The 27,807-nt window shown below is 43.0% G+C and overlaps 1 protein-coding gene across 1 annotated transcript in view; it reads left to right on the top strand.

Moving 5' to 3' along the window:
* Positions 1-27,807, top strand: part of NDUFS1 (NADH:ubiquinone oxidoreductase core subunit S1) — a 1,309,138-nt gene that overhangs the window by 1,195,488 nt on the left and 85,843 nt on the right. The window contains exon 18 of the mRNA XM_044075860.1: positions 25,601-25,673. Within this exon, the coding sequence (XP_043931795.1) occupies positions 25,601-25,673 (73 nt within the window). The remainder of the gene's footprint in view (positions 1-25,600; positions 25,674-27,807) is intronic.

Raw genomic sequence — 27,807 nt, 5'->3', positions numbered from 1 at the left:
CTTGTTTTTGGTCGCCATTTGTATGTATGAGCTTTAAGCTTTGTGTATCAAGAGTCCATACTTGATTTTTCATAGAGATAGTGTCTCTGAGAACTAATCCATCATTTCTGCTAAAAATGATCTCAGAAATGTCCATTAATCAAACCAATGATTTGCCAGTTTTCTTTCCCAATCATTCAAACAGAGGAGAGTATTGCCTACATACCCTAGATATCCACAGGCAAATCCGTTTTTACTTAAACAGGACTAGGTCCTTTCGTAAATCTGACCAGTTATTTTTGGCCTTTTTCTGGACCTAGATTAGGATCTGCTGTTGCTAAGGTCACATTAGCTAGATGGTTGAAGGACTGTGTGACCTTCATCTATACACAACGCAATATCTCGTTGCCTACTACCATTCAACAAGGTCGGTGGCAACTTCTGCTGCCTTCCATGCCAGAGCTTCTTTACATGACATCTGTGCAGCTGCAACTTGGGCTATGCCTCATACCTTCATCAGTCATTACAAATTGAATTTGGCCTCCAGGGGAAGAGCATCTTTCGGTTCTATGGTGCTCAGGAATGTCCTTCCATGAGAGCCTCCCAGGAATAGTGGTAGCTGGGGACTCTGTCCCATGCGTAAGGAATGAACAAGGATTAACAATATCAGATAAAGAAGTTATGTCTTACCATACTGTTCCATCTGTATTGTTGATCCTAATTCAGTCATTACTACCCTCCCTCCTTCCCCCTTCTGTGGTTTCTAGTGGATCTCACCATCCGGCTCTCTCAGGTTATTTGACCAGAGGTAGCCTCTACCTTCTTTGACTTGCAAACTCAATCTGAGGTAACAGGGAGAGGGGGATTGTGGGCAAGAGTTTAGCTCGAGAGTTTGAAGCTAACGCGAGCTTGGATAATGGCCGGCTCGGTTCCGAGGTCGGAACCGATACCCATGCGTAATGACTGAACGAGGATCAACAATACAGATGGAACGTTGTGGTAAGACATAACTTCTTTTTCGAGTGTATTCACTGTTGCAGTCCTGGTTACCCTCCCTCCAGCCCCCTGTTTTTCTCTAACTATACCGCTCCTTTCTTTTAATATGATTAAAAGCCTTTTTGGTGTATTTGCTTTTGTTTCGAGGTATATGTTTTGTGTTTTAAATTATATACATATATATTTTTAGCTCCCCATTTGGGGGGCACCTGACATCTGAGGCAAGAAAAACTGATGTAATGCCATCGGCTGCATGTTTTATACCCCTGATGACCTGACGTCATGGAAGAAGGGACAGCAACCGACGCAGGACCCAAGACTTGGTTAATCAGGCCGACTGAGGGCAACCTGCCAGCAGATTACCCAAATGTAATGACTGCAACAGTGAATACACTTGAACATCTACATTTATGGTAAGTGTGCACAACTGTACTTTCCTTAGGCCCAGGGGTCGAACCATACCCAAGAAATCCACTACCCATTCTCAGGCACCTGCTCCCTTGCCTCCGGTTCAAATGTTTAAAATGTCAGAAGACCTTATCATGCTGATTAAGGGAAGCCAAGCCACACCCTCAAAAAGGAAGAGATTTGTCTCCAGTAGTTTTGTCTGAACAAGAGTCAGATGAATCCATTGCATCTGACTATGAAGACATGCAGCCCCTCTCCATATATGAGGATTGTGATGCAGAGGAATCCATTCCTTCAGCAAATCCTCTGGGGAAATCCTGCATACCTTAAGGGAGCATTTCCAATGGGAGAGTCAAGACTATCCACAGTCTAAAAACAGACTCAGAGTTCCTGGACCTTCCACAACACAGGCCCTTCACCATCCCCCCACAACACAGGCCCTTCACCATCCCCCCCCCCCAGTCCTAGATGTGGTGGATGATGTTTTCCTTGAATCCAGCTTGACTCCAGATGCCCTCCCTCCTGCTCCCAGAAAACCAGACCGGTACTACAGAGTCCCTCACTCTCACATATATATTTTTAAAAATCCAACAGCTGACCCTGAGGTCATTACTCAAGGGCCTAAAGGGATTAAAGCAACCTCAGCTAAGAATCCCACTCCTTCAGACAGGGATTCCCGAGCACTGGACAGATGGGATAAAAAAGTATACACCTCAGGTACTCTTGCTATCAGGACACTAAATTGTCAGTTCCATATGCTTAAGTATCAGCAACATACCTTGGAACTCCTTAAACAAAAAATGTTCTCCTTTCCTACATGGGCAGAATCAAAAATTTTACAGGACTTGATGCATTCTGCTGGTTAAGTAACTAAACACTCTCTGCACTGTGGTTTTGACACCCTAGAAGCTTCTTGCAGGGCAGCAGTCACCGGATCTGTCATTAGAAGACATGCATTGTTTAAGGAACAACCCCCACTAGACCATGTCAGATCAGAATTGTTGGATGCACCCTTGCACAAAGATAACTTATTTGGTACTAAAGCAGAAGAGATCTTAAAGATGGAAGAAAAAACAAAAATCTGTGCAGACTGTTAAAGATTTCTAACAGGTCCAGCCCCCTAGGTTCAGCAGGCATTTTCCCTCCAAGCACTGGTAGACAGGGTCAGCCTAGGCCCCATGGAAACAGAACCCCCCCCCAAATAGCAGCCCCAGGGGTTGCAGAGATCTAAGCAGTGGACTACCTCCACTTCAAAACCAGGGAGATGTTCTTCGTGTTTCACTGTTGCAGTCCTCACACTTGAGTTATCTGCCTGCAGATAGGTCTCAGTCGGCCCGAATACCTGAGACTTGGTATTTCTGCGTCGGTTGCTGCTGCTGCAGGACTGACATCAGGTCATCAGGGGTATAAAACCAGGCAGCCGACGCCTTTACATCAGTCTTTCTTGCCGAGGAGCCCAAAGCAGAAGCAGTTTGCATGAGTGCCGGTCGGCCGCTACCTGAGTTTTTCATTTACGAATTGAATCATCCTGAAGTGTTTTAAAGCTAAGCTCCCCGTTGGGGATCCTTTTTTCTTGTTCTAACCGATGTTAGAAAAAGTTAACAATTGTCTTGCCTGTGGAAAGCAAATACCACACCGTGATTTTCATTCTTACTGCATCACCTGTTTAGGCCCAGACTACGACGTACCTCGCTGTCGGTTTTGTGCCTTGTTCAATGCCTGAACCATCTATCGTCGGGCCCTTATTGTCGCTAAATACTTTCATTCCTGATCTCCATATTCCAAAATGGCTTCAGTAAGCCATACGACTACTGATATTCCGAAAAAAACGTAAGGACAAAGAGAGAGACCGCACAGGTCCAAAGCTGCTGACGACGCTTCTGTTAAGCTAGTCGCCAGTTCACCGGTACTCAGTGAGGCACTTTCGCAGCCCCTGATGCCTGCTTCAGTGGCTTCGCAGGCCTCTACCAAGACCCGTTTGGAGTTAGGTATGCCGCGAGACTCTTCTTCAACTAGGGAACCTGCAGATGTCTCTACCTTGGATGGGTCTGGAGCCACTGAGCAGGCACCGGCTTCTGAGGAAGTTCTTCGCACTACCGATGCTCGATATAAACAGACGACTTCAGTTCTGTCTAAAACTACCGAGTTTCTAAGGTCAATAGTACGTGCTACGCTTAGAAAACAGACAACCAAAGTGCATGCACCTGCTCCCTTGCCTCAACAGAAAATGCTTCGAATGGCAGAAGACCTTGTTATGCTGATTAGGGGAAGTCTGCCTTCCCTTGCAAAGAGAAAAAGAGATCAGTCCCTAGCAGCTTCAACAGACCAAGAGTCCGACGACTCTGTGGTTTCTGATTATGAAGACATGCCCGTATCTGCTTATGAGGATTCAGATGCAGAGGAATCCATTGCCTTTGCCTCTCCTCCAGAAAATTTTTCTTTTGGTGAAACCTTACATGCTTTGAGAGCATTTCCATTGGGAATGCCAAGACTATCCTTAGTCTATAAAGAAACTCAGAATTTTTAGACTTGCCACAACATAGGCCTTTAGCAATACCCCCCAGTCTTGGAAGTTATTGTTGATGTCTTTATGGAATCCAGTCTTACTCCTGATACTTTACCTCCTGCTCCTAGGAAACCAGACAGGTACTACAGAGTACCTGGCTCTCATAAATTCCTTTTCAAAAATCCTACTGCTGACTTGGAGATCATTTCCCAGGGGCCTACAGGTATCAAGGCACCTACAGCTAAGAATCCCACCCCTTCAGACAGGGATTCCAGAACTTTAGACAGCTGGGGTAAGAAAATATATACTTCTGCAACTCTTGCCATTAGGGCCTTGAATTGTCAGTTTCACATGCTGAAGTATCAGCAACATATTATGGAACTTATTAAGCAAAAAGTAACTACCTTTACAGACTGTGCAGAAAACAAAGAATTGCAGGAACTTATGCATTCTGCAAGCCAAGTCAGCAAGCATACATTGCAGTGTGGCTTTGACGTCCTAGAAGCATCTTGCAGGGCAGCAGTCACTGGTTCTGTACTGAGAAGACATGCTTGGCTTAAGGAGCAGACCTTGCCAGACCATGTCAAATCAAAGTTATTAGACGCTCCTTTGAACAAGGACAATCTGGCACCAAAGCAGAAGAGGTTCTTAAAAAGATGGAAGAAAAAGCTAAATCTATGCAGATAGTTAAATAATTCTTACAAGTGCAGCCTCCTAGATTAAGTAGGCATTGTCCTTCGAAACACTGGTCCTTTCCAGCCCCCTCCAAACCATCTCAAACTAGACCCAGGGGAAACGGACCACCCAGACTACAGTCTCAGGGTATGCAGAGATCTAGGCACTCGAGTGCCCCCACCCCCAAAGCAGGGAGTGCTAAGTCACCTCCCTGTGGTAAGACCTAGCAATGACTTCTCTACTCAACCCCCCCACCTCTGCCCAGCCGCTTGTGCCCCTAAGAGGAAAACTTGTCCTTCATGCAAAAAAAAAAAAAAGGATGTCCATCATCAAAGACCAATGGGTCCTCGACATTGTATCCCAGGGGTACAAATTCTACTTCCACATTCTGTCAACCCCAAAAGGGTTCTCAGATCCTCCTCTAAACCACTGGGCAGAGGCACAAAACCAAATCCTATCCCTGCTCTCTATCAGGGCTATTCATCCGTTTCCGGCGGAACAGATAGGTCAAGGATTCTATTCCAGACATTTCCTGGTACCCAGAAAAGAGGGCTGTTGGCGCCCTATCCTGGATCTTTCTATTCTCAACACCTTCCTGGTGCTACCAAAATTCAAAATGCTCACCCTGCAACAGCTTCTACCTATGCTAGCCAAGGATGCCTGGTTAGTTACCCTAGACTTAAAAGAAGCCTGTGTGCACATCCCTCCCATTACATCCAAGTGACGCCTCCAGTTGCATCTGCAATTACCCCCTACTGCTCCTCTAGGCGTCAAATATTACTTGTTCATATTTGCATTAACAATTCCAAAACCACGCTACATACAAGGTAGAAGAATATTTTATCTTGAAGCATACATGATGGCAAACACAATTGTACTGATATTTGACCTTTGTCAATAAGTATTTATTAGAATTGTAAGGTGATAACTTCATTTTTAAAGGCTTAGGCCACACCCACTAGGGGTAAAAGGTACACACTCAAAAGACTTGCACTGGAGGGAATGAGCCGAAATGGCTGAGGCATGTATAACACTGAGCCCACCTCTCTTCTCGCACCCTCTTATCAAACAATTCCTCAGAGGGGCAAACAACTTAAGGCCGCCAAGGAAGAGCACCCACTCCTGCTTGGGACCTTAACTTTGTACTGGAGAAGCTCACACTTCCCCCTTTAAACCTACAGAGTTAAAATTTTTCTCTTGGAAAGCAGCTTTGCTTCTGGCCATCACTTCAGCTAGAAGAGTGTCTGAGCAACAAGCACTTATGGCTGTGGAACCCTTCATTATTTTCCATGCTGACAGGGTTTCCCTCAGGACTAATCCTTCCTTTATGCCTAAAGTGGTGTCCAGTGTGGTTCTCAACCAATCCATCCATTTCCCAACCTTCTTCCCTAATCCCCAAAACAAAAGGGAAAGGATTCTGCACTCCTTGGACGTGCACAGACAGCTTAGATCCTACCTTGATAGGACTAAGCCTTTTAGAAAATATGACCAGTTACTTGTCAGCTTTGCAACAAGGGCAGAGGGCAAGGCCATTTCAAAACAGTCTCCAAATGGATAGCACACTGCATCCATTTCTTCTACATGCACCATGGGAAACTAACCCCTCAAGGGGTCAGAACACATTCCACTAGGGCAACATCTACTCTACAGCATTTCTCAGGGGAGTCCCTGCTAGGGACATCTTGGAAGCTGCCAGCTGGAGTTCTGTACACACTTTCACAAAGCATTGCCACCTGCCCATCTTTTCCAAATCCAAGGCAGGTTTTGCAACAGCAGTCCTGCAAAGGCATTCTATCCAGCCCTAACTCTTCTTGACTGCCTCCACCATTCTTCAGCTTTGGGAATCTACCCAAGTGTGATGACTGCAACAGTGAAACACGAAGAACATAGTACAGTTGTGTACATATACCATAAATGTAGATGTTCAAGTGTATTCACTATTGCAGTCCTGGTTTCCCCTCTGTCCAGCCCCCAGTTCTCTCTCTCTCTGCCTTCTACTCACCCCTTTCAGGTGTATTGGTATTGGTATTTACTTTTTACTGGTGGTGTTTTCCCCCACCATGACCTAGCTCCCTATTTGGGGGCTCCTGACATTTGGGGCAAGAAAAACGGAAGTAATGGCATTGGCTGCCTGTTTTTATAACCCTGACGTCAGTCCTGAAGCGACAGCAACCGATGCAGAAATAGTAAGTCTCTGGTATTCGGGCCGACTGAGGGCTAACTGCAGGCAGATAACCCAAGTGTGATGACTGCAACAGTGAATACACTTGAACATCTACATTTATGGTAAGTATACACAACTGTACTTTCTAAGCCACCCCCTTATAGTAAGAACTCACAATAACTCGACACCTCCCAACCTCGCCTCTGCCCACCTTCACATAACCTTAGGAGGAAAATTCTCCTTTGACTCAAGCACCTGGGGCACCATAACCAAGGAAAAATGGGTTCTGAACATTGTGTCTCAAGGGTACAAATTATCCTTCCACACCCTTCCAACCCCAAAAGGGTTCCCAGATCTACCACCAAATCAGTGGGCAGAGGCTCAAAAGCAAATCCATTCCTTGCTCTCCTAGGGGGCAATAGAGCACATTCCTGCAGGGAAGATAGGCCAAGGCTTCTACTCCAGACTTTTACTGGTGCTCAGAAAAGAGGGCACCTGGTGCCCATCCTCGATCTATCCAGTCTAATTACCTTCCTGGTGATCCCAAAATTCAATGCTCTCCAAGGACGCTTGGCTAGCCACCCTGGACTTAAATGAGGCCTCCCTCCACATTCCTATCAGGGAGTCCTGCGGAAAATAATTTCTGCTTCAGGGCAGGATCTCCCAACACTTTCAGTTCTCTGCGCTTCCCTTTGGCTTATCTACTCCTCCCAGAGTTTTCACAAAATGCCTGGCTCCAGCCGTTGCCTTTTGCAAACAAAGAAATATTCAGATTTACCCCTACTTAAGACGACTGCCTTATTCAGGCAGACAGCCAGGAAAAGCTGCTCCAAGACTTGGTCTTTGTAAAGGACCTACTAACCTCATTAAGGATACACAATCAACGAAAAGAAATCTTAACAGGTACCCACCAAAAGGGTAATCTTGGTGGGCAACAGCCTGCTCCCACAACAAGGGACTGCCCTCCTCCCCACAGACTACACTTGGGGTGCACACCTGGATGGCAGGTGCATACAGGGCCAATGGAACCCCCAGCAACTCCCGCTGCACATCAGTCAAGAGATGATGGCTGTGCAGCAGGCCTAGATAGCGTTCAAACCCCTTCTGTCTCCAGGGGTTCTCCTGATCAAAACAGACACCACCACCACTGTGATGTGGTACATCCACAAGCAGGGAGGGACTCACCCCTACCCGTTGTGCAGGCTGGCCATGACACTTTGGTTCACAGCCTCTTCCATGCAAATACACCTGTTAGCACAATACCTGCCAGGATCTCTCAACTCCTTAGACCAATTAAGCAGAAAGCTCTTGGACCCCCATGAGTGGCAGCTCAACAGAAACACCTTCTTCCTAATAACTCAGAAAAGGGGAACCCCGGAGCTCGACCTTTTTGCCTCCCACACCAACCATCAGCTCAGCAAATTCTGCACCAGGCAGCATCAATGCATGGCCTGGAAAGTGGATGCCCTGTTCTTCCCCTGGACAAACCTCTCTATCTATGCCTTTCCTCCCCTACCTGTCATTCCCAGGGTACTGCTCAAAATAAGTGAGGAAAAACCAAGGACCATTCTCATAGCTCCATACTCGCCCAGACAACACTGGTACCCCTTGCTGCTTAGCCTGTCCCCCGCTGCCTCCATGGAATCTTCTTCAGATTCCAAACCTCCTGACCCTGAGGGGAAGGGGAATTCAAACACTTCCAATTGCAGACTCTCAATATGGCAGCTTGGCTTATACCCTAACCCCTGACCAATCTGCCATCCTCAGTAAACAGTTTCTGTATGTTATCCGAGAGGCCAGCCACCCTAGCACAAAAAGGTCTTTTGCAGATAAATGGCAAAGGTTCTGCAACTGGATCCAGGCTAAGGGGGTTAATATGTTACAGCCCTCCATCCCTCTCATCATGGATTACTTAGCTGACCTACTGCACAGTGTTCTCTTTCTCCTCGATAAAAGTTCATGCCTCTGCTATTTCTGCTCATTTTCCCACTGAGCAGCCTCTTTTTTCACACCCTCTGATTAAACAGTTCCTCTGAGGGGCTAGCAACATGAGCCCCCCCCGAAGGACACCAACACCAGCTTGGGACCTTAACTTTGTCTTGGAAAAGCTCACCCTGCCCCCTTTCGAACCAGCTTCTTCTGGAGAGCTATAATTTCTCTCCTGGAAGACGGCCTTCCTCCTGGCCATCACTTCAGCCAGAAGAGTCTTTGAGCTGCAAGCACTCATGGCTGTGGAACACTTCATCTTCCATGCAGACAGGGTATCCCTCAGAACTAATCATTCCTTCATGCCCAAGGTGATGTCCAGTGTAGCTCTGAACCAATCGATCCATTTACCCACCCATCTTCTTTCCTGACCCCAAAACAAGGGGGAAAGGATTCTGCATTCTTTAGATGTGCACAGACAGCTCAGATACTATCTAGACAGGACTCAACCCTTCAGAAAGTCTGATCAATTGCTGGGTAGCTTTGCTTCAGGGGTAGAAGGTAAACCCATCTCCAAGCAAATAATTTCCAAATGGATAGCACACTTCTTCCATTTCTGCTACAAACAGCGTGGCAAGCCTCCCCCTAAGGGGGTCAGAACAGAGCAGTCTCAACCTCTGCAGCTTTCCTCAGAGGATTCCCCACCAGGGACATCCTGGAGGCTGCCACCTGGACATCTGTTCATACTTACTTTTACGAAGCGTTACCACCTGCCTCTCTTCTCCAAATCCAGGGCAGGGTTTGTTTCTGCAGTCTTGCAGGGCATGCTAGCCAGCCCCTACCTTCCCTGACTGCCTCCACCCATTTCCTCAGCTTTGGGTATCTACCCAAATGTGATGACTGCAACAGTGAAACATGAAGCACAAAGTACAGTTGTGTACACTTACCATAAAAGTAGATGTTCAAATGTATTCACTAATGCAGTCCTGGTTTCCCTCCCTCAATCCCCCTTTCTCTTTTTCTTCCATGTTTTTCCTTGTTGTTTTCCTTTCCTTACAAGGGACTTATTGGTATTTATTTTCCACTAGTGGGGTTCTACCACCAGAGCCTGTCCTCCTATGTTGGGGGCTCCTGATAGGTTAGGGCAAGAAAAACTGATGTAATGGCGTCAGATCCCTTCCTGTATACCATTGACGACCTGATGTCAGAACTCAAGCGACAGCAACCAACACAAAAATACTAAGTCTCTGGTATTCGGGCCGGCCGAGGGCTAACCCTGGCAGGGATAACCCAAATGTGATGACTGCAACAGTGACTACAGTCGAACATCTACATTTATGGTAAGTGTACACAACTGTACTTTCTGCATTTGAAGCCTTTAAAAGAGTCCTTTACAAGTCTAGAGTGGAAGTCCCTCACACGCACTAGGCACTATCTTGACTCCCTTTGAATTCTGCAGTACCTGCCATACATCCTGTCCATCTTGGGCAGCCAACCTCAGCCTCAAGGGTCCTTGTCGGGCGATTTACCATTTTGCTTCTGAGACTTCTGCAGAACACCCTGCAGAAAAAAGTCCCAAGAAACTGTCTTGTAAAAGGAGTTATGTAGACTCCTCCCATGAGTCAGGTAATGAAGATACCAACTTCAAGGAGGGGGGTCAACTTCAAGGAGGGGGGGGTCCCCAAGGTCCTCCCTGGAAAACGTCTTCTCCTTAACGATACTTGAATTGATGCAGTGGGGGATGGGAGTTGGTCATCCGAAGTCCCCACCCAAGAGGAGTAGGGATTCTTCAAAGCTTTTGGGCTGGCTCATCCCACACACTGGTGAGCTCATTGATTTGGTCTCACAGCAGGCTCGGAAGGAGTCCAGCTTGGTGTAACTGATCACAAGGAAACTGGATAAAAACTCCCCAAGAAACTGCTCACATTGGAGCATAGATCCCCAGCAGATATTATGGAGGTAGTGGTAGCCACTAACAGAGCTTTCTGAGGAGAATGCCTCTGTCAAACCCTCTTAACAGGGAACCCAAGGCATGGGACAAATTTGGAAAGTGGACCTATGCTTCAGTGATGATTGCTGTTCATGCACTGAACTGCTTTGCCCATATGACTCATTTTCAGTGAGATTTGACTAAGGAGCATTCCAAATCCCTCTTGGATGAATTGCCCGAGGACATTCAGAAAACTGTCCTTTATCAATGCACCCTGTGATGTTTCAACACTTTTTTGAACCCAAGGTAAAATAAACACCAGAAGCAAGCAAGATAGCAAGACTGTGCAGTAAGCTTGTGTTTTCCACCACCAAGAGGACTTTTTCCCAGACAAGAAGGGTGGAAAGGAACTTTTGAGCCCCTCATCCCCTCTCCCTGAGGCAAAGGAGCAAATAATTTTAATAGACTTCACCCAAGAGGCAGAGACCACATAACCTGTAAGGTTTTAGGTCCCCTCACTGAGAAACTCTTCCAGTGGTCCAGAACAGTTGCCTAACTGCTGTACTCTAGGCATTTGGAAGGGGGGTTTATCTCTGGATCCTTGCCCCTAAGTAGCCATCACTCAAGATTCTTGACTACAGAAGACTATTACCAGAGGCAGAGTTATTCCCTTTACTTTGCCTCAACAGACAAAAAGAAAATCCCCGAACTTCTACCTGGTCAGAGGGAATTATCAGAGGTGGATAAAGCTGTTACAAAAGTGAGCCATCCAGCTGGTCCCACCAGACCAGCGAGGATCCAGAGACTATTCAAGATTCTTTTTGTTCCAAAAAATCTGGAGACCTTGGGGCCATTCTGGATCTTGGTCACCTAAATCAGTTCATGAGACAAATTTCCAGATGGGCACAGTGCAGTTCATTGTACCTCTTCTGAGGAAGTACAACTAGATATGCTGAACAGACTTTCAGGATACTTACTACTTACTACCATGTAAAGATGGTGAGGCAGTCTAAAAGATTTCTCCTCTTTTGGCTGGGGGCTAGTCACTGACAGCTGAGAGCACTGCCCTTTGTTCTCACCACAGGCTCCATGCTGTTTGCGAAGTGCATGGCAGTGGTGGCAGCTTACCCAAGACTGTAAGGATTGAGTCTTCCCCTATCCAAATGAGTGGTGCCTTACTTCTTCCACCAGAAAACTTTTGATCCATTGCAGGGACTTTTGTTACAGCTCTGTCATTATTAAGGGATCACAATAAATCTGAAGAGAAGCCAGCTAACCCTGACAAAGCATTTTACATCATAAACCACACTGACACACACCCAGCTGCAAACATTATACATCACTTATAATCTACCCAGTCATTTTCAGTCAGACATTGCATAGCTCATTTAAGTTCTGCCTTATTTTAAACCTCATTTCTCCTTTGTATGTACTGTTTCCACAATTCCCATTTTTTCCTGATATATTTACTTCTATCCTTTTCTAAAGATTTCAGTTCCAGTTGTTTTATCTCTGTTACTATATTCACTACTACTAGTATAGTTGGTTTAGATTTTGATTTCCATTTTCTAGAAATTGTCTTTTTGGCAACCACCATAATTAGACACAACAATACCTTACCATGTGTAGGCAATTCCGATTCTGTATCATAGCTAAGAAAAATCCCTTGTCGCACCAATTTGCCCACCCAGCATTTTCAACAGAGCAGTCTGCAGGGAATCCTTGGTCTGCCAACTCATTACACGCCCAGAAAATATGTTCTCAGTTACCTCTTTCTTCCCTGTCATACCACCAACATTTACTGGCTACCTGAGGAAAAATTATCTGGAGTCTACTTAGGGTATAAAAATATCTATGTAAACATTTCCAAGCAAAAATCCTAAATCTTCTGATTTTGTTGTATATTAGGGATACATACATACATCCTCCCATTGTTTCTTTGTGAATTACTTATCCAGTCTCTCTTTTCAATCCTTTCTAACCTCCTCTGATTGACTCTTATAGTTATCATGCAATATTTATATGCTGTACTAATTATTCCTTTTTTAATGGTAGCTTCTGTTTTAGATTCTACTAAAAACTCTGCCTGTGCTAGTCTTTGGTTTAGGACCCCCCCCCATTTCTTTCTGTTTGCCTATACTCTGATATCAGCCCTTTATGGGGAAGGTAATCTCTATCCTGCAGTCCAAATAAATTATTGGCTTTTTCCCATTCTGTCATCTTTCCCTCTCTAGTTATTTGCTCCCAGTACCTTGGTTCCTTGCCATTTTTCTCTAAATTCCAGTCCCCTACTGTCTATATCCCTAATTGCAGTCATCCCTATTGACAGAATCTCTCTTCTCCATTCCTGTGCTGGCTTGGTTCTTAGAATACATTGCTACTTTATAGATATAATATTCTGTTTGATTATTATTGTTCTCCTTAAAGGTCTGCATCCAAAATCCCAGTTTCTCCTTTTTCACTGAGTTTCCTCCCTGTTCATCATCATCCCTTTACACTTTGGATAATACTTTTCTGCTTGTGCTATGTATAGGAGCCTTAACTGTGTAGCAATGGGTGGGAAATACCCCCTCAAATTGGGTAATCCCAGTCTGCCCTGTTCTACTGGAAGAATATTCCCACTTGACTCTTGCCATCTTCCCCTCCCAGATGGTCCTTCAGCTCTTTATTATTATCCTCAACTTCTTCTCTGGTTGATAAAAATATGCTTGACCTGTGTATAACAGTAATGGGACTAAAAATATTTTAACTGCTTATATCTTACTATCCATCTCCATATAACAAAGCTTCCATTTTCTCAATTTTTGTATTATCTTTTGTTTAGTCTTTTCCCATATATCCTTAGTTGCCACACCAGAATAATTTTTAATCCATACTCCTAAATACTTCATTTTGTCATGTCCCCCCATACATATGGATATCGCTGAACCAATTCATATGCGGGTACATAATTTACTGCTGTTGCCTTTGCTTTATCTTCATTAATTTTGTATCCCAAAAAGATTTGAAATGGTCTCAGAATGTTCCACAACACAGTAATCTCTCTTTCTGGTTTTGTCAGGTATAAAATAATATCTGCAAATAGACACAGCTTCTTTTGACTACCATACTAGTTATATCCTTGAATTTCTAAGCCCCTTATTTTCTTTGTCACTTCTAAATATAATGCAGATAACAAAGGGGAAAAGGCCATTCCTACCTGGTTCCTCTTTTTAAGCAGAAATTGTCAGAGGGACCCCATCCACTTAAATTTTCACCTCTGATCCCTTATATATCATCCTAATCAACCTTATTTTTTTCAGGAAATGCAAATGCTTCCATTGCCCTGCTCATAAAGTCCCAACTTACTCTGTCAAATGCTTTCTCTGCACCAAGACCCACCAACCACAATGGAATTTTCTTACATTCTGCTTCCCTCTGGATCGTCAGTGTTCTGTTAATGTTATCAAATGTTTGCCTTCCATCCACAAAACCACACTGATCATATTTATCAATTTTGACATAAATGTTGCCATTCTTTTAGCCGTTGTAGATATGTTTATATTGAAATGGGCCTATATGAAGCTAGAGCTGATGGATCTTTACCATCTTTAGGTATTAAAGCTGCAGTTGCTTTCTTCCAGGATGTTGGCACTTCTCTTAAAATACTGTTAAAGTAAAAGCTTCCAGATCTTTCTGTTTTTTCCCTCCTAGCTCCCAAACTTCCCCAGGAAATACCATCTGTTCCTGTGGGCTTTTCTGTAGATTAGTTATACATCACAATTTTTATCTCATCTCCTCCTATCCTGACCTTTAGTAATTGAACCTAATCTACCTGTAACCTTTGTATATTTAATTCTTCCACAAACATTTCCATTTGTATCTTTTCTTGGTTTCATATTTCTGTTGTTTATGTAGACTGTAATAGAATTTTCAAAATATTTCTAATACCTCTACACGATCTCTTGTTACTTTTCTTGTTACAGGTTCCTTACGCTTGGCGACAGCCCTTTCTACTTTCTGTTGCCTGAGTTGTTTTGCTATAAATTTGTGCTCTAGTGTCACTATCAAAAAACAGTTTAACAGCAACCTTTCTAAACTTAAAGTAAATTATCGAGGTAATCCCTTATTTTCTGCTTAACGTTCTGCATTTGATGATCCTCCTGTTCTGTGAGATTCTCCCAGTTCTGCAAGACTTCATTTGTCAGTCCCTCTGAATAATTCTTGTTACTTCTTAACCATAGCTCCCTTTCTTTTATTTCCACACTATTTTTAAACTCCATCTTAATTTTATCCCACTCCCTAGCTACATTTTCAGAAGTAATTTGTCCCCTTGAATAGCTCCTGAATAATCTCCACTTAAATTCCTCTCTTTTCAACAGATAGACACAGATGCTTTCCCACCTTATTTTTATTTCATTACCCTGTGTTTTTATTTTAGTTATTGGCACATGATCTGAAGTAGTTGTCAGGTATGTTTCAAGACCTTCAATTAAATGCACATGTTCCTGTGAAATGTAAATTCTGTCTAGCCTAGCCCAGTTTTTATATTTTGGGAAATATGTAAATTCACTCTGAACTCATATAAATTATTGATTACTGAATTCATGTCTTCCATGCCAAATATTTTCATAAATTTCTTCAAAGGTCTACCCTCCTTTGTTATACTTTTCCATTTTGAGACCCCCCCCCCCTCCCAGACACGTCCTCATTGCTGCAAGTCAAATTCCAGTCCCCACCTACAATTTATATTCCTTGCTGAAAACTTGATTATTTCTCTCAGAGTTTTCTTAAGCTCCATTATAGCAGTTTTAGGTGGAATATAAATACATGCCAGTGCAATCCTCCTCCCTTGACAGTAGCCCCTTAGCACTACAAGTCTGCCATTAGTATCTTTTTATCCTCTCCTATCACTATTAGAGTTCCTCTTGCAGTTATACTCCTCTTTTTCTTTGTCTCTGGTATTCCACCAAATAACTGTCCTGAAAACCTTTCATCTGATGTTAATCTTTTTTCCATTCATCCCTGATGGGTTCGGTTTTGAGCCCTCAGAACCGAGTCAGCCTAATACCAAGTGCACGTTAGCCAAAAAACTCTCGAGCCAAGCTCTCAGCTAAGTGGAAAACATTTGATATTTTTTCTAGATATTTTGTCTACTTCTTATTCCTTGTTGGTAATTTTGATATTTCTTTAACTTTGAAGTTGTCTATAGACCTTTTTACCCTTCTGTTTCTACCCGTTTGGTAGTTTTTAAGCACCATTGGTGGTACAGCTTTTTTTTCCTACCCTTGTGGTATTTCTTAAATTCCATCACTGGTATTTCTTCTTCCTTTTTCATCTAACTTGTGTGTTTTTGATATGTATTTAGACATTTATTTATTTTATTTATTTTATTTTACATTTGTTGACACGGGATGGTCTGACTGGATACATATCCATTTTCAGCGGAGTCCCAGGGAGAAAAGCTCCAAACACACAACAATTTACAAATTTTTTAGGTAGATGGCATTAAGTAACCGTGAATACAGAAAGAAAAAGTAGATAGTACAATGATATCAGTTGCAGAACATACAGGCTGATTACAGGCATAGCAGAATCCATCCATCCATGAGGCATGAGACATTTTGTAAGTTGTGGTAGTAGGTAATTGATGCCTTATTACCTAGGTTTAGGATATTTTATTTAGGCAATAATACCTAGATTAGTTAATATAATTGATCGTCTTGTTTGGATGGACTGTTAGGGTAATTTGTATGAGGTTAAGGAGGTGGAGAGGGTAGATTGTAGAACTATAGACATAGATATAGTAGAACCAGAACTCTTTGCCTTAGTTTTTCTGTCTGACTTGTGTGTATTTTGTTCATGATGTCTGATAAAAAGGGCACGTTGAGGTTTAAACATTGTACTTCATATAAGGGTAAACTGCCTAACAGTGATTCCCATGATGACTGTATTTGTTTGGAGATGCCCCATCTTTCGGTGCAACCTCCTTGTGTGATTTGTCAAAGTTTTAGTCAGCGCACCTTGAATGAGCGCAAAAACTGATTCTGAAGGGCCTCCTTAAGTTGTCCTTTTCAGAGGCCCTTTCTGCAGTGGGAGGTCTCATCCCCTCCAACCAAGAATAAGAAAAGGTCCCACTGTGTTTCCTCTTCACCATCTGGTGACCAAGGCAAACCTGTATAGTCTAAGGTACCTAAATTGACTTCGGAGCACAAGTCCACCTCATCGGCACTGACCTCTTCCGCTCTGACTACAACTGTTCCTATATCGGCGCCAGCTTTGGCTCCTACACTGTCTATGGCGCCAACTACTAACTTTCCAAAGATTACTACAACTTTGGCACAAGTGCCGCTTTGGCACATTGCACGCCTTCGATGCCTTTCTCTCTGATTACACTTGCTACTGAATCTTCTGCGTCTGCTCCAAGTCCTTTCACGATCCTGATAACGACAATGTTGATGCCACTTCTTCCGATCTCCAAACTTGAGACATCTGTGCCAGTTAGAATCCACACCACAGACCTGATACTCTTCATCAACTGTCCATCTCTAGGGCAAGTATACAGTCTGTTCCAAAAATGACCTGACTCTCTGTTGGGAGTATCCACCAGGAGCCTTTCTGAGTTTGACGTGGTTACTTCTTGTGGATCAGCTGTTGACAACCAGGGGGATACCCACTCTTAGGACCCATCCACCTGCAGGACTTCGGTTGGTTTCTCCACAGACTCCATCCTACACTGCTCCTTTGACCATATGGGTTCCAAAGTCCTCAGCTCCGACATCATTTTCGGGAACCCCCCCATCTCAGTGCCTGTAGTGGACCTCACTGGGGCTCAGGAACCGTCCTTGTGGTCCCCTCTGAATCGGGCCTTCTTCAACCCTATGATTGGGCTGTGGGCTGTTTGGGTCTCAGTACGGTTCCAAGTATGTCTACGTTTCTGTCCATGGTGCCGGGAGTTCTGTCTGCACTGATCCTGCTTGTTGAGGCTCCACCCTCGGGAGCGGGTTCGATGGAGCAGAGTGTGACCCTGGTTCTGAGGTTCTTCCCGGGCTCCCATCCCTCTTTGGGTGGACCTGCTTTCTGAGTTATGGAGAGGGCAGTTGCTTCTGGAAGCATTCCACTGACATCGGAACCCCAGACCTCTTTCCCCCCTGAGCTACAGCTGACGCAAGCCACCACCCTGGGACACCGGGCAAGAATGTCACAGGTGACCCTGTTACAGGGCACCTCCTCTTCAGAGTCCTCCTCAGAAGCCCCTGCTGAGGAGCCCCTACAGAAGAGATCATGCAAGAGGAAGCACATAGACTCCCCTGAAGAGTCTCTGACAGAGGATACAGATTTTGATGACTGTGAATGGTCTCCACGGTCACCCCCTGATGATATCTCCGTAGGAGACTACCTTGAAGTGTTGAAACAAGAGGGGTGATTGGAAGCCCACTAACTCTTCTTCAGAGGAGTCCATGTTTCTGCAGGCTTTCCATGCTCTGCCATCTACCTCTTGGGTGACCCCACCTGCAGATGAGCTGGTACAACTCATGGTGCATCGTGCCTGGAAGAACCCTGATTCAGTTGAGTCGATCCCTCTGAGACCTGACAAGGTAATATCCCCCCCCCCCCGAGGAAAACCCACATTGATCAAGAGGTTTACCAGTTGATGTTATGGTGGTGATGTTTGCCACAAAAAAGGATCTTGCCGAAGAGTCATACTGTTCATCCACCCAACAGAGAGTCACAGGCTGTGGACAGAGTAGGGAAACAAGTTTTTGCTTCAGCGAATTTTGCTATATGGTCTCTGAATTACTTGGCACATTTTACGAGGCTCCAAAGAGACTTAGTTTCTGAACTCTCTGGAGCAGTCGCAGGACAGGTGTCTGACGAGGTAAGCGACAAAGTTACCTCGTAACTCACAACCCTGGAGTCTGTCTCCAGTTCGTCCATGAGGTTGTTCTCACATGCAACCGAAGGAGTGGCTAGAGTGGCAGGTTCAGGCATAGTTATGAGATGCCATGTCTGGATGCACTTCTGTGACTTCATGGACCCTTTCAAGTCTTCCTTCCTGAACCCTCCAGTCGAAGCAGCTTCCCTTTTTGACCTCAAGATGAAAGACACCCTGGCCAGGTGTGAGCAGGATGGTAATACCCTGTCTGTCATAGGTCTGTGTTTTTCCAGTCCTCAGCGCTCCTTTTCCAGGAACCAGAGGAGCGGACAAATGTGACACAAAAATCTCAGGGTCCTTTCTGTGCCACATGTGGTTGATGATACCCCTAGGGGCAGAGGGGGTAACAATTCTGGAAGACACCCCTACCGAGGCAGAGGGGGTCTGCGTAATCAGGGACCCAGGGATTCTTTCTCTGGGCAATCTTACCAGCACTTCTGAAGAGCGGCCCAATTGCTTTCCTCTGGAAGCAGTCAGGGGATGTTTCTCTCTGCACCACGCTGCCTGGCATTCAATAACATCCGACCGTTGGGTGCAGAAGATCATAACCAGAGGCTACTCCATTCCCCTCATCACTTATCCAGAACTTCCCAATGTTCCACCCAGTGAGAATTCCAATGTGATTGCAGACAAGCTGAGCAGATGTATTCTCATGCCTCACAAGTGGGTCCCTCAATCCTGACGTAGCAGCAAAAATTTTCAGCCACTGGGGGCCAGCCTTGCTGCTACATATTCTCCTCCCCTGTCAAACAACAAATGCAGCAGCTATTATGCCCTATTCCCCACAGGGGGAATCCCAGAGGGACACCTCTGATTCACGAATGGCCCATGGGACTGCTATATGCCTATCCCCCCCATCCCTCTGATTCCCCAATTCATAAAGAAAGCTATTTGGTTGAAGTGCATAGTGATCCTCATAACCCCCTTTTGGCCTCAACAGGTTTGGTATCCCTTCTTTCGGCCTCATGTATTATCTCGATTGTGGATTCTGGACCCTTTTCCAGACCTGATTTCTCAACTCCAAGGGTTGAGTCACCCAAACCTATCCAGTCTCAGGCTGACAGCTTGGATTCTCCACTTCCATTAATCGCCAGGCAGGATAACCTTCCCTCACATATATGTGGCCTCTCTCAAACCATCCACCAGAAGACTATATCTAGACAAATGGAAGAGGTTATCTGTTTGGTCTAAGAAAAGGAGGCTAGACCCGTACAAGGCTCCAGTTACAGCAGTTTTACAATATCTTTCAAAATTCTTCGAAGATGGAGCTGCAGCTTCTACCATACAAGTACATCTAGCAGCTATCTCTAACTTTCATGATGGGTTGGATAATTCTCCCCTCATCTCGCTTCGGTCGTGCAAAACCTTTCTTAATGGGATGTCCAACATTAGGCCTCCAGTCAGACAACTTAGAGCCATGGGATCTCACGTTAGTTCTTCAGTCCTTAACGCAACCCTCTTTTGAACCTGCAGTAAAGTGTGACCTCAAATTTTTATCTTGTAAGTCCCTTTTCCTGGTAGCCATCATGTCAGCCAGACAAATTTCAGAGCTTCTGGCATTGTGCATTAGTAAGTCCTATTTAATCTTCCACAAGAACAGAGTATCACTCCGGACCAACCCATATTTTCTCCCCAAAGTTATTTCAGATTTTTCCATCAATCAGACCATTGAGTTGCCAGTATTTTTCACAAATTTTACTAATAAAGTGGAGTACTGTCTATATTTTTTGGATGTACACAGACAGCTGAGGTGTTATTTAGACAGAACCAAAGCAATACGTAAAACTGACCAACTTTTCATTTCCTTCTCTGGACCTAGAATGGGAAATTCTGTCTCCAAGGTCACTTTATCAAAATGGCTAAGGGACTTGCATACGCTACATCTATTCACTTGCAAAAAACTTATACCACAGAATGTTAAAGCCACTCTACCAGATCTATGGCAACATCTGTAGCCTTCCATTCAAGAGCCTCTATGGATGATATTTGTGCAGCAGCCACGTGGGCTAACCCCCACACTTTTATTAATCATTACAAATTGGATGTGGTCTCCAGAGAGAAAGCTGCCTTTGGCTCAGTGGTGCTCAGGAACATCCTTCCATAAGGGCCGCCCAAGGAACATAAGGTAGCTGGGGATTCTGTCCCATCAGTGATGAATGGAAAGAAGACTAACAACATCAGATAAAGAAGATTTGTCCTACCAGAATGTTCCATCTGTGTTGATCATCTTTCATTCATCACTTCCCACCCTCCTTCCCCCTCCAAAGGCTCCTGGGGGATAATTTGGGTCAGTTGGTGAGTTAGGGCATTTGCACAGAAATGGCCTCTGCTTTACTAGCACAAGATGGGCAAACTTGATCTGAGGTAACGGGGAGAAGGGCACTGTGGGTAATAGCGTAGCTCGAGAGTTTTTTGGCTGGCGCAGCTTGATATTAGGCCAGCTCGGTTCTGAGGGCTCTGAACCAAACCCATCAGTGATTAATAAAAGATCATCAACAACACAGATGGAATGTTATGGTAAGACATAACTTTTTTTATCAAGTTCAAATGTTCATTTCTTTACAAGTATGTCTCCTGTAACATAGATATTTGGACTCTTAATATAGTTCACTATTCACATTACAGAAAGCATCATTATATTAAAAAGTTATTATTCCCACCTTTTATGTGCAAAACGTTTTTGTTAAATGTCTAGTTACAGCTGTGTGTTACATGCATACACTGTTTGGCAGGTTGAACTTTTATGTAGTTTTTCTTGTCATATCCATTTGAGCCTATGTCACATCTTACAAACATTTTTATTGAAAGTACTCAAAACAAAAACACAAACAACCCCCCAATAACCCTTATAGACACTATTCATAGGATTATAGGAGGTTACTGGGCTAATAGGACTAACACACAAAACTATATACATCTTCAAATATTGAAGTTTTACCCTCCTAATAGGAACAAATGTCCCAAACTGACGGCCACACTCAGACTTGAGTTAAACTAAAAGAAAGGTTATCCATGCTAAGATGCATGGTGCAGCCTGTGCTTCTAAGTGCTAGCTGGTTTTGTCCTGTCTTTTTATTTCTCTCAGCTGGGAAAACTCCTGAATGCTTCGAGAACATTCTGTCCTAGCCAGTTTCTCTCTCCTGTATTTCCCCTCAACCAATCACTCACAGACTGTAACCAATTACTCTTTATCAGGTTGCCTCCATTGAGACATGAAAAACAGACAGTTTCTCATTATCACATTGTCTCCATGGAGACATGAGAAAGAGATAGTCAATTTCTCTTTATCAGATTGCTTCCATGGAGGTATGAGGGCCAGATACAAAATTGCTACTAAGCATGCATTCATTTGCTAGAAACAGACTCATAATATTCAGTATTTTTCATTTACTTGCTTTCTCTTAAATATTGTTACTAAATCAGTTCCTTAATCTTGTCATTCCCTGTGCAAGAATGAGAAAAAGCACATTAATTTTTCTTTTCTCATTCTTTTTTAACCAGGCTTTTTTTACATTGCAGTGCTAACATTTCTTAAAATTAAACAAGAAGAGAGAGAAGGCAGAAAGAAAGGGAAAAAAGAACAGCAGCACATATTTACAGTCCTCATTATGCTTAAAATAACTGAGAAAACTTTACTTTATAACATGCAAATAAAACCATACACCACAAAAATAGTACTATTAAGAAAAATGTATTCTTTACTTAGTTAACTTTCTCAAGTCCCCCACAAGTCTGACAAATTCTGAAAAAGTCCAATATTTCCAGATTTTTTTGTTCTGTCTTATTTCAAATATATAATCCTTGCATTGTAATCCCACATTAATTTACTGGTTTTACTGTTCATTTCCATCTCCCATATCCTGTCTCTGCTTCGTTTCCAACAAGCTGTTGATTCTTCTAGTCAGCTTTCGTGGTCCCTTCCTTCTCTTCAACATTTTCCATTGAAACAGTGGAAAAGGTTTCACAGGAACAGTCTCTCTGGTCTTTATTACTAGTAGAACAAGAAGCAGAATGTCCTGTTTCACTGCTCACTTTTTGTTGGACAAACCTTTGTATTTCTCCTTAGCATGTACTTCATCAAAAAATGATTTTGTCACTCAAGGGAATAATACCTTAAAGACAGCTGGGTACAGCACTTTGGATCTCACACCTGCATCTCAGCATTCCCTGAATAGTTGAATGAATTTACTCCGAATCTCTCTGGTGAACAAAGAGTAATCATTCTCCACAAACACACTGCTGTCTCCCATGTTTAGTATTTTGTCCTCCTGCCACAGTTTTGTCAGAATCAACTCCTTCTGCTGGTAGGATTGCATCTTTACTATTTAAGGTCTAGGTTGCTTTCTCATAGCCAGGTTTGGTGCACACACATGATGTGCCCTTTTGACTAACAACTTTTGCTGTGAAATATCAGTCCAATTGCTTTTTTGTGCTTTCATAAAATTAATGCAGTCTCTGTTCCTTCCAGATGGTGCAGCTGAAAAGCTTAGGTTTTCCCTACGTGTTCTGTCCTGTAATTCTGTTTTTTTAATTATCTCTTTCTGAGCAGTTTCATATTCAGCTAGCTTTTTCTTCATTTCAGCCTCACTGTTTGCAAATTTATCACCTCATCTGAATATCTGTTTAAAGCTTCTTCCAGCCTTTTGTTTGTGTTGATTTACTTCATCAGTGTTTCACTTATTTTAACCAGAACTGTGTGCAGTTGTCTTAATTTTCCTGTAGGTGAGATATATAGAGGTTGCTTTGGTTTTTGATGAACATCTGCAGAATTTCCCCAGTCAGTCTTTCTTCCTCATTGTTTGTAGCTGTTTTTTCCAGGTGCTCTTGTTTCTTTTTCCTGGCCATCCAGGCAGTACACTTACTAGCCAGTTACTGAAAGCTGCCCATAAACACAAAAGTTGCTGGCCTTCTCTGTTGAGTTTCTGTTTTCCCAATGGGAGAGCTACAGTTAAGCTGTTACTCAGTGTGCAACCATCTTGGAAGAATTCAGGTTTCTGTGATGACAAAGTATAGATAAACACAAGAAAGGTTTACAGAAATGAGTGGAAAATATTTGCAATTTGGGCCTCTTCAAAGACTTGGATCCTTTCTCAGCATCTCTCAGTTCTGTCTTTGATTTTGTAGAATGTTTATTTAGGTGCCAGCTTCTCAGCAGTTAAGGTTAACTAGCAGCTATGTCTAATGTTCATATTGGAGAAAACCAGAATCCTATTGCATCTTTGAAGCTAAGCTCTGTAAGGCTTTCTTAAAAGGAACATTTATGCTCAGACCTCCCTGTCTGGGATCCAGTCCCTCCTTTGGCTATTACCTTGATGCTTCAGGCTCTAACCAAATTATCTTTCGAACCAGCAACATCTGATCTGAAGTTGCTGTCTTGGAAAACTGTCTTCCTAGTGGCTGTTCACTTCTGGCAGAAGAATTTTGGAAATTCAAGTTTCATCTTGCAAATCTCTGTACTTAGTTTTCAACAAGGATAGGGCTCCCTTTCGATTGACCCAAATTTTCTTCCCAAAGTGGCTTCGAAAACTTCATTTAACCAGAAAATTAATCTACCAGTTTTCTTTCAAATGTTTCTAACAAAGGTAAGTAGATGTCTTACACCTGTTGGATGTTCACTGTCAATTAAGAATTTACTTGCATCGCACCAAAGTTATCAAGAAAACAGGTAAACTTTTTATTTTCTTCTCAAAAGCTAAGTTGATTGGGTGACTATGGTGATATATAAGGAGAAAATTTGGCCTTGAAAAAAAATCAGTTTATAGCTGTTATTGCTTATTACCTGGCATAAATGATACAAGATAGATGCATCCAGTCAGTAGGATAGTTAGACAGTTCCCAGCATTGTTCTGACTAGCTATAATTATGATTACAGCAGCAAAACACTTAACAGTTATAACTGGTCTGGTTGTCATGCATATGTTGGTATGTGTTGCACATTTTTAGTAATGTAAATGTCTTCTAGTCTTCTACTTATTGCATCACAGATATGTTGATGTACTAATGGATGTGCATAGTCAGTAGCAATAACTATATAAAAGTGTGTGAGTATCAACTGTCACTAGCTACATAGGATGGGAATACAGAGCTTAAGCCATAAACTATTGGCTTACCAATAAGAGTATATATCCATGACAGAGATGAAAGATGAAGACCTTATCCTACTTTAGCTTGGCCAGACAAACCTGTACCATACATTTATGACCCCAGCTCAAGTGAACTGACAACTAACTGTGTGTTAAAACATATATAAATAATGACAACAAAAACTAGTAACCAGAATGAAAACATACTCCAACATACATTAAAACAATATGTGAAGAGCCGCAAACTACTTGGTAGTTTATTAAAACAAACTGATACACAAAACAAGAACTGGAACACTTTCGTCCTTAGAGGACTTTTTCAAAGTTAAAAACTTCCAGGTTGCTTGTGAACTTTAAAAACTCCTTTTGACCAATTCCCTTGCAAGAATCAACCTCAGCACCTCCTACCTAATTAAGTAATTGAAAAACAAATTTCATCCTCTTAAAGGGAACCAGTCCATTATAAATTAATATATAGATAATGCATGTCATATAAACTGGAGTTAGATCTAATGAAGCTCTGGTATGGATGAAAGCACTAATCTATGTAATACTTTTTTTTTTCAATAAAGAAATATCAAATTCTAAACAAGTTAGAAGTGCTTGATTACTTTGAAGTCTCATCTGGGATTGACTACATTTTGTGGTGTTTATTTCTTGGTTTGAAGGTGTCTTAACCACCAGCTTCGATACTCAACAAGTACCAGTTTTCCTGGGGGGGGATGTGCATGTGTGTACACACCATAAAGGCTTATTTCCATATGATGTAATTAAGCATCTGCAAAGCCTATTAGAAAAGCAGCTGATTAGTTTAATATTTGCTGTTAATGAAATTCAGTGGTATGTCTATTCCCATAGTGTGTAAGATTCAGAGTGGAGTTATTTGGGGTTTTCTGTATTATAAAGCTGTTACTTTAGGTGCTGCATCCAAGCAAGTATTTTTTTATTATGTAGATTTCTTCAAAGTATATCCAACAACAGTTAAATTATACATGTTATCCACCTCTTTTACTTCCAGATGGCTAAAGATGCGCTACTTTCTGATCCCCTTGTTCCACCACAGCTAACAATTAAGGATTTCTACATGACAGGTATGTGTCTGCAGCATGTTTTAATTTGTGGTCATTATCTACACAGGTGCAACCAGCAGGCATCCTCATGCCCAGAGAATTAAATACATTGAACTTCTTACTTGCCACCACATTTGCAAATTCCGGTGTGACACCATTCAGCTCTAGGCTTTGACCACCTCCTTGTAAATAAAATTGTATGGGTTTTATTGTTTGTTTTCTTGTCTTAACATGACATTTTTATTACCTTTTATTTTATTTCACGTTTGTTTACTGAGAAAGTCCGACTGGGTATGAGCCCATTTTCAGCAAAGGCTGGGGAGAAAGGCTCCACAGTGCACATTAAACAGAATTAAAAAAAAAAAAACTGAACAATGGTTACAAATATTAGGACAATAACAAATATGTGAATACAATAAAAGAAAAGAAAATAAGGCAAGCAGTAAAGTTGACCATAAATTACATAAGATTAAGAGTTCCTAATATGCATGATACATAATTATGCATGAAATATGTAACGGAATAAGTAATGGGTCATAAAAGTCGTATCCTCTTTCAAGCAGGAGAACTAGATAGTACATTTCAGTCAAATTCTGGGAGAGATAAAGGTTAGTATAAGAATGTAAAGAAAGGACATTAGAATGTTAAGACAACCACAAAGCATTCTATAGCTATGTCAAGAATCTCAATGGCAACACTCAGATCTGTTGCAGCACAATGGCACTAAATATACAGAACCAACTGATATTGCCAACATCCTGGCAGATAGGTTCAGTGCTAACTTTACCCCTCTCTCATCCCCTAAAGGGCCCATCTCTGTACCAGAAGAATGCAAAGTATCTGTAATCATGGCTGCACAGGTAAAAAAACACACTCTCCAAAGCCAAAAACACAGCACCCATGGGACCTGACAACATCCCAGGCTGTGTTCTACATGAACTGCAGAACGAACTGGCATCCCACCTAAGTACCATGTTCAGTCATAGCCTCGCCTCAGGCTTTGTGCCTACTGAATGGCACACAGCAACAGTTATCTCACTCTACAAAGGGGGAGCCACCACGGACCCTGGGAACTACCACCCCCATTTGCCTGACTATCCTTGTCTGCAAGGCTGTGGAGCATATCATCATGGAACTTATAAACAATGACATTGGTAATCTCCAAACTCTGGACCCCTACCCAGTTCGGGTTTGCAAAAGGCAGATCATGTCTCCTAAACCTGACAGACTTCTTTGAAGCGGTCACCAAAGCCGTAGATGAGGGTAAGGTGGTTCACACAGCCTGTCTAGATCTCGCCAAGGCTTTCAACACCATCCCCCACTCTGGAATTAGAGACAAACTCACTAAACTAGGTATAAATCCCTATGTCACAAAATGGGTTGCCAACTGGCTCACTGACAAGAACCCACACTGTGTGAAAGTAGCAGACTCTAAATCCAACTTCAGACCAGTGACAAGTGGAGTACCACAGGGTTCAGTCCTAGGTTCTCTCCTGTTTGGTATCTACTTCTCTGAAGTGCAGGCTAACACAGAATATCTTTGGCTAACAAAGTTCGCAGATGACTGCAAACTAGGAGCCATAATCAAAACTCCTAACGATGATGACATCCTACAAAAGGGCCTCACTGAGACAGATGCCTGGTGTCAAAGCCATGGCCTCAAGCTCAATGCCAAAAAGTGCATTGTCATCCCTTTCGGTAAAAACTCTGTACCCATGAACTACTAGTCTACGTAACATAGTGTGATAAGAGACCTTGGGACACAGGTGGACAGTAGTCTCTCCTTTGATAATCACATCGCCACAGTAGTCAGGAAATCCTTCTACGTGGCACACCTCATCACAAAAGGTTTCTCATCCAGGAAAAAAGAGGTCATTGTTATCCTCTACTCATCACTCATTAGACTCATTATAGAGTATAATGCCCCTTTTGGTATGTACCTCACAAGACATCTACAACAACTGGAAAGGCCACATAAATACCTCACAAAGAGGATTACTGGCCTCAAACAGATGCCCTGCGTAGACAGTCTCAAAAAAACTCCAGCTTTACTCCGTCGCATATCGCCTACTCAGAGGCGATCTCTGCCTAACATACAAAGCTATGTCAAACCCAGAGCTGCTAGACATGCACCACAGAAAGAAATCCCAATCTC

This window comes from Protopterus annectens, chromosome 6.part1, assembly GCF_019279795.1.
Source record: "Protopterus annectens isolate FY-2018-M chromosome 6.part1, PAN1.0, whole genome shotgun sequence".
Classification (NCBI taxonomy): Eukaryota; Metazoa; Chordata; order Ceratodontiformes; family Protopteridae; genus Protopterus; species Protopterus annectens.
This window is presented reverse-complemented; position numbering and strand designations above follow the sequence as displayed.